We start from the raw sequence: 8156 nt of genomic DNA, 5'->3' as shown, positions 1-8156 counted from the left end.
GGTGCAGGCCGTCATTGTTGTTTGGCGGCCCGGGCTGGATTTGAACCCGCCACCTTGGGTGTATGTGGCTGGCGTCTTAGGCACTTGAGCCACAGGCACCGAGCCTCTTTAAAGAATTTTAATAGCCTGGCTGTAATATCAATTGTATGTTAGGATAAGTTCCTTGGAGAAAACTAGATCACTCCTAGGTTTGGTGACTAAATAAAGGTCTGAGTAGTTCTCATAGCGATGAGGTATAACAGGAAAAGGATACAAAGAAAAATCACCCACAGGAGAGGCACATGGGACATAGACCAGAGGAAATCAGACTCAGACTTCCAAGAATCTTCGTGAACTCATGCAAGATACATTCATTCCCCTAACAAGGACTATCGACCACAGATGTGAAGTGCTGTCCACCTGCGAGGCTCTCTAGAGCCCCAATGTCCAGGAATTTTATTAGGAGTTGTTCACATAGAACCTCCTGCCTAGCATATGCTAAAGTTCCAGACCCTGAGAAGGAAAACAGATGCCCAGCTTAAACTATGTGCTTTGGACAAACAGGTTAGACACAATGAGCCATTAATATCAGGGAATGATGGAAACCCTCCTACACTCCAGGTTTCCAGATGCCAGTCAAGGAGCCATCTTACTAGGAGACCTCTATAAAGAAATTTATGAAACATCAAGAAAGGAAATAGCATAGGACTTTAACAAATGGAAGAACATAGCATGCTCATGGCTAGGAAGAATCAACATTTTTTTTAACAAATATTTAAATCATTTATTGCCATTAAGTTACAGCATCTCAGTATACACACTGCATGGAAATACACAGATCACATTTTTAAACACCAGAGATAAGCATTTAGGTTGTGGCCAGCTGTTGGTTGTCTTGCTGTCATTAAAGAAAAGTCCAGAGTTCTGAGAACTTAATTGCTAGTAGTTACAAATTTTGTTCTCTTCAGTTTTTCACTGAGTACATTTTAATAGATAATATACATATTACTGCATATGTATACAAATTAATTGCATATTTTGAGCTACTCTTTATGAAGAGAAGTAAAATATTCAGTAAGGCAGCAGAGAGTTAGTTTACAGACTCTTGGCTATCTCTATAAAAATAGTATGGTTAGTAAAAATAGCGTTCAGCGTTATTTTCCCTAGCAAGACTATGATGATGGAATCTGTGATTCAGCAGCGTAGCTGGTGATGCTGTCCCTTTAAAAGCTAGTTCTTCATTTCCCTTGTTATGCAGATGCCTTTTTAGTCACCTCATATTTAATAAGCTGTCCTCCCTGGATGACCTGGGCTACTTCACTCGTTGCATGGCATGCTAACAGGAGCCAGTTTCCAGGCTGCACCAAATGTCATCCGCCCACTGATAATCTCTCGAGATTTTTTCATGTCATTGATGGCAGCAATGGGCAGACCCCAGTTAGCTACTGGGCCCCAGAAGTGAGTACTCATGAGGTAGTCCTGGAAATCCTTGCTCCAGACATAGTCTGCTGCTTTCCGCACCAGCGCGCCAGCCATGACTGTGCCAGACGTCAGCTCCTCCTGCTCCCCGCAGCTGCCTCTGCTCCTCGGAGCCCAATCAGAATCAACATTGTTAAAATGTCTATACTTCCCAGAGCAATTTACCAATTCAATGCCATCTCTATTAAAATACCAACGTCCTATTTTCAAGACTTGGAAAAAGTGATTATGTGCTTTGTATGGAACCAGAAAAAACCTCATATAGCTAAGATAGTTATTAGTAATAAAAACAAAGCTGAGGGCATCACCATACCAGATTTTAGCCTGTATCACACAAGGCTGTAGTGGTCAAGATAGCATGGTACTGGCACAAAAATAGAGACATAGACGTTTGGAACTGAACAGAAAACCAGGAAATGAAACCAGCAACTTCAGCCACCTAATCTTCAATAAACCTAACAAGAACGTCCACTGGGGGAAAGACTCCCTATTCAATAAATGGTGCTGGGAGAATTGGATATCCACATGTAAAAGACTGAAACTGGACCGACACTTTTCTCTACTCAAAAATTGATTCAGGATGGATAAAGGGCTTAAATTTAAGACATGAAACAATAAAAATCCTCAAAGAAAGAATAGGAAAAACACTGGAAGATATCGACCTGGGGAAAGGCTTTATGAAGAAGATTGCTGGGCGGCGCCTGTGGCTCAAAGGAGTAAGGTGCCAGCCCCATATGCCAGAGGTGGTGGGTTCAAACCCAGCCCCAGCCAAAAAAAAAATTAGGAAGAAGATTGTCATGGCAATAGCAACAACCACAACAATAAACAAATGGGATTTAATTAAATTGAAAAGCTTCCATACAGCCAAGGAGACAACAGCCAAAGCAAATAGACAACCTACCCATTGAGAAAGGATATTTGCATATTTTGAATCAGACAAAAGTTTAATAACTAAGATCTATACAGAACTTCAATTAATCCACAAGAAAAAACCCAACAATTCCATACATCAATGGGGAAGAGAGATGAACAGAACCTTCTCTAAAGAAGATGGATGAAAGGCTATCAAATACATGAAAAAATGCTCATCATCCCTAATTATTAGAGAAATGCAAATTAAAACCACCCTGAGATATCATCTAACCCCAGCAAGAAAGGCCCACATGACAAAATCTCAAAACTGCTGATGTTGGCACAGATGTGGAGAGAAAGGAACACTGTCACACTGCTGGTGGGACTGCAAACTAATATAACCTTTTAGAAGGAAGGATGGAAAACCTTCAAAGAACTCAAGCTAGATACCCATTTGATCCTACAATCCCATTACTGGGCATCTATCCAGAAGGAAAAAAACACCTTTTATTATAAAGACACTTGCACTAGACTGTTTATCGCAGCCCAATTTACAAACACTGAAATGTGGAAACAGCCTTAATGCACTTCAACCCAGGAATAGATTGGCAAGCTGTGGTGTGTGTATACCATGGAATATTATTCAGCTATTTAAAAAAATGGAGATTTTGCAGCATTTGTACTAACCTGGATGGAGGTGGAACATATTATCTTTAGTGAAGCATCACAGGAATGGAGAAGTATGAATCCTATGTATTCAACTTTGATATGAGGACAGTTAATGACATGGTGGGGCATGGGGGAAGCGGTGAGCAGACAGAGAAGGAGGGAGGGGGTGAGAGTAAGGACAAGGAAAAAAAGAAAATAGTGACTAATTCTCACATAAATTGGATTCGATTTTGACTAAAGTACCTCACTTAAACATTAATTTGTACTTCAACTTGTTAATATGTTGTTTAGGACACAGGATATTGCACCCTCATTTAAAAGTGAATTATGTTTGTAATTTCCCCTTAAAATAATATATTTTTTCCACTTTTAATATCAGGTATATCCAGATTAAGTAGAATTATTTTGAAGTATTTCTTTTTCTATTGTCTGTAAGATTTGACATGATATGGTTTTTTTTTTTTGAGACGGAGCCTCAAGCTGTCCCCCTGGGTAGAGTGCCATGGCATCACACTCACAGCAACCTCCAACTCCTGGGCTCAAGCGAGTCTCCTGCCTCCGCCTCCCAAGCAGCTGGGACCACAGGCGCCCGCCACAACGCCCGGCCATTTTTTGGTTGCAGCCATCATTGTTGTTTGGCGGGCCCGGGCTGGGGATTCAAACCCGCCACCTCAGGTGTACGTGGCTGGCGCCTTAGCCGCTTGAGCCACAGGCGCCGAGCCCATGATATGGTTTTTGAAATTATCTTTTATTTTTACTTATAAATATTAGTTGCCTACTTTTTGAGACTTTGGAAAAAAATAAGAAGTTAATTGATGACTCTATACTGAACCTCAGAGTCAAAGCATTCTATAATAGTCATACTCTTATTTGATGATGTGAATGTTACTTTCTTTGCATTACTATTATTATTATTATTATTGCTTAATACTTCATTGCAGCAATCATCTGATTTCTTTTCTGAATGTATTTATCTTCATTCATTCTTTACAAGGTTTTTGTTTCTAGTCCTTATCTTTTTTTTTTATAGCATAGGGGTATACATTAATGCAATCATGGGGTACAGTGTGCTGTTTTCATATACATTTTGAAATACTCTCATCAAACTGGTTAACATAACCTTCATGTCATTTTCTTAGTTACTGAGTTAAGACATTCATACTCTGCTTTTAGAAAGATTCACTTGTACCCTTGTAAGATAAACCATAGAGGTGACCCCACTCATCACCCTCCCTACCCCCACTCTAGTCCTTATCTTAAACATTGTTATTGTTAAATTTTAAGCCTTTTTAATTCTGTGAAGGCAAAAAGTGGAAACCTAAAAATCACATGTATATGTAAAAATAAAAAATAAAAATATAATAAAAAAGAAAAACAGTTTATCTTTTGGTTTATTGAACCATGTGTAGTTTGATGATTTTTGTTATACATGTTATAGAATGTAGTTTTATTTCTTATCCTCTAAAATATGAAATTCTTTTTTTCTTAGCTACTGAAACATAAAGACAGGATCATAACCTTCAGAGAGTTAATCGCTAATGAAAAAGCATTTCAAGATCATGTGATTGAGGTTAGTTTAACAGTTACGGCATACTTTAACATAAAAAACACAATTCCAGATATTTATATTTGGGGGGTAAGTTTGCTGAAGTCCTTGTAGCTGTTTCAGTCACTGATAATTTCTTTCATTTTTAAACCAATAAAGTACTTATTGCTAAGTGTTTCAAAAAGTGCGAAAGTATTGAGAGTGATGACAAATATGTTTAATCTCAGGTCACAGACTTTGACTCAGATGATACCAAGAATGTCAAAGATGTGCCTGTCTTACTGGGAGTCAAGCTGGATAAGTATCACAATCTGAATGAGGAGCTTGATTTCTTGGTGAGAAAGACTTTTCATCGCCTTGCTATCATTTTCACACACATCATTCTATTAACAAGTTTAAGAAATCATCAACCTTCAGAAAATTTGCTCATAAAATAGTCACAAATTGGCATCGATACATGAGTAACTAAAACCTACGAAAGTACAAAATGGAAAGTTGCATTGTGGGGTTTTAAAATATTAAATATCGTCTCACCTAGTTTCTGTTTAGACTAATCAGATTTATTTCTTTGAAAATGCAGAATTCAAAAAGTATGTGCTGTTTTTCACAGCAGATGAAGCACATTTACATTGTTACCTATGCTACCATTGTAGCTTTATACGACAATCATGATTAAGGGGTGCTTTGGAAAATAACACTCGCGGTTTACTTTAGATGGCATGTAAAAATAAAGGCAGATAAAATAAGAAAAAATATGTGACAAGGAAATGAAAATATGATCCCGATATCTAGATATACCCTAATTTAACAATTCACTAGAATGAAATGGATTAATTAACATAATTTTTTGAGAGCAGTTAGAGATGTCTACCATTGTATTCTAAACTATTAAAAAGCAGCATTCTCGGCTCAACGCCCATAGCACAGTGGTTATGGCACCAGCAACATATACCAAGGGTAGTGGGTTTGAACCCAGTCCAGGCTAGCTAAATAAGTGTAACAAAAAAATACCTGGGCATTGTGGTGGGTGCCTGTAGTCCCAGCTACTTGGGAGGCTGAGGCAAAAGAACCACTTAAGCCCAAGAGTTTGAGGTTGGTATGAGCTGTGATGCCACAGCACTCTATTGATGGTGACATAGTGAGACTCTGTCTCAAAAAAAAAAAAGGCAGCATTCTCTACTAAATCATTGCATACCCATTCACCTTTAAGAGAGAAGAAAATCCAATGATATGAGGGTCCAAAAGGGGTTTTTTTGTTTTCTAATTTATTAATTTTTTTCATTTAATGAGTAATTATTGACTTCCCACAGAAGATGAACAATGCTGTCACTATGGAGGTTGAAAGCTAAGTGAAACATAAGCCCTGCTACTGGGGAATCTAGCACAGAAGATAAAATATTTTAATAATCATTAACAAGGAAAGGACGTTTTCAGAAAAGAGATACAGTGACTGCATCTAACAGAGTAGATATTTGCCAAAGGATTGGAGTTCAGAGGAGGAAGGGACAACTTCCACGTGGGAGGATCACAGAAGGCTTTGTGAAGGAGATGGCAGCTGGGCCTTGAAGCCCAGTCCAATTGGGGTGTAGGGACGTGAGAGGAGAGCACTCAAGACATTCTGTCACTCATTAGTATTAACTGTTCTTTAGGCCTTGGTGATAGGGAGATTATGAGAGTGAACCTTAGTCTTCCCAGCAATGGGAACTGGAATGGGCGCACAGTTACATATGATAGAGTGTCAGACACACCATATCACTTTTAAAACATACTGTGGCTTTCCTGCACAAAACTAATCTCAGAGATTCTAAGTAATTGACAAGGGACAGTCCTTCATTGAGAAGTGTTAAGCTATTAAAAGCAGGAAGAAAAAATGTATTTGGAAAATTATATTTTGTATCCATGAATAAAATAAGGGATATAAACAGTTATCATAATGGGTACTGAAACCTTTAGATTCAAGACTGATAAGGAGCTTTTAATGAATGGATCAGACTGACAAATACCTGAGCCTGCTGATCAATCTCAACCCCACTAACGGTGAGACAGGCAGACCTGTGTCCCCAGATATGGTTCTGGGGAGGCCCAAGATACTATCTACAACACAGCACATTCTTACTAAAACCACAGAAGCCAACAGCTAGCTGCTAGACTTACCTACCAGTGAATAGGAAGTAGAGTGGCAAAGTCACATATTAGATGACACTGTGATGACAAATTCAGACTGTGGGACATATTAATAAATAAATGCGTGACATGAAAAAAGGGAAGGGGCTTGGCGCCTGTAGCTCAGTGAGTAGGGCATCGGCCGCATACATGGAGGCAGATTTGAGCCTAGCCTGGGCCTGCTAAACAATGACAACTGCGACCCAAAAATAGCTCGGAGTTGTGGTGGGTGCCTGTAGTCCCAGCTACTTGGGAAGCTGAGGCAAGAGAATTGCTTGAGCCCAAGAGTCTGAGGTTACTGTGAGCTGTAATGCCACAGCACTCTACCGAGGGCAACATAGTAGACTCTCTTTCAAAAAAAAAAAAGAAAGAAAAGGGAAGGGGAAGGAAATCACTGTCATTGACTGAGAAAGACTAGGGACTTAAAGGGTAAATCAACTAAATGCAGCATGTGAAACCCAGCAAGACAACCCTGAAAATATATGTGAGATAATAGTGGGAAATAGAACTCAGTCTCCACATTACATAATATTAAGAAGTATTATTAATTTTAATAGATGTGACAGTGGCATCATTTTGTTTTTAAAACCTTTTATTAGTGATACATATTGAAAAGTACTTATGAGTAAATTCATATGATGACAAGGTTTGCTTTGAAATACTCTAGGAAAACAAAAAATTGACCGACTGTGGCCAGGAATAGGGTTGGAGAGAGATGAAACACTAATGGAAAGATGTTGACAACTGTTGCAGTTAAGTTAAGGGTACATGCAGGTTCATGCTGTTATTTGTACTACTTCTGTATATGTGAAATTTTCCCAAAAAGGGTTTTGTTTTGTTTTTTTGAAGTACAGAGTGTGTTCTGAAGGGCTCACACCTCATTCTCTAAGGAACTCTGGGCCAGCAAGACTTGTTCTGCTGGAGTTCAACTCGATGGCTTACGCCTGTCACAGGGAGTTGTCATGTGCTTCTCTTGTGGCCTGTCTGGCCTCTGCAGTTGGTTCTTTTTCACAATTCTTATTCTGTATCTGCACCATCTACTTCCTGACTTCCTCCATCCTGGGACAGGGCCCATGACTCTAGCTTTGCATTCTGACTGGCTGAGTCAGTGTTTTAACTGTCAACTGCAAAACGGCTCCTGGTCCTAGATAAGGTCCACTGAAGTCAGGAATTTGGTCACAGAGAACAAGGCAAAAGTCTAGTTAACAGAATTGACATCCAGGGTTTAAGTTGGGCTTAGAGTAAGTTCCTTTAAGAGCTCATCTTCAGTAAAATAGGAACCTTTTTTTAAAAATAAGATATCCTCTAACCAGTATTATAGAATAGTTAAATTTTAAAACCAAATGCTATCCTAAAATAACTGTTTCAGTTATGGCAATTCATATATTACATAAAACATTTACCTAACTTATTGTTTTTGTAGGCTTTAAATTTTTTTTTTTTTTTTTTTTTATGGGGGGATTGGTGC

The 8156-nt window shown here is 38.7% G+C and overlaps 1 protein-coding gene and 1 pseudogene across 2 annotated transcripts in view; one reads left to right on the top strand and one right to left on the bottom strand.

The window, feature by feature from the left end:
- Window positions 1-8156, top strand: part of CAGE1 (cancer antigen 1) — a 54637-nt gene that overhangs the window by 29628 nt on the left and 16853 nt on the right. Inside the window, exons 9-10 of the mRNA XM_023512280.1 lie at window positions 4469-4549; window positions 4753-4860. Of these exons, the coding sequence (XP_023368048.1) occupies window positions 4469-4549; window positions 4753-4860 (189 nt within the window). The remainder of the gene's footprint in view (window positions 1-4468; window positions 4550-4752; window positions 4861-8156) is intronic.
- Window positions 1114-1544, bottom strand: LOC100953132 (annotated as a pseudogene). The gene has a single exon (XR_153428.3). The product of XR_153428.3 is annotated as a mitochondrial pyruvate carrier 1-like (transcript).

The sequence above is a fragment of the Otolemur garnettii genome, unplaced genomic scaffold (genome assembly GCF_000181295.1).
Source record: "Otolemur garnettii isolate 467f Iridium unplaced genomic scaffold, OtoGar3 scaffold00026, whole genome shotgun sequence".
In the NCBI taxonomy this organism is placed as follows: Eukaryota; Metazoa; Chordata; class Mammalia; order Primates; family Galagidae; genus Otolemur; species Otolemur garnettii.
Note: the sequence above shows the minus strand (reverse complement) of the source record. Positions and strands in the feature narration are given on the sequence as shown.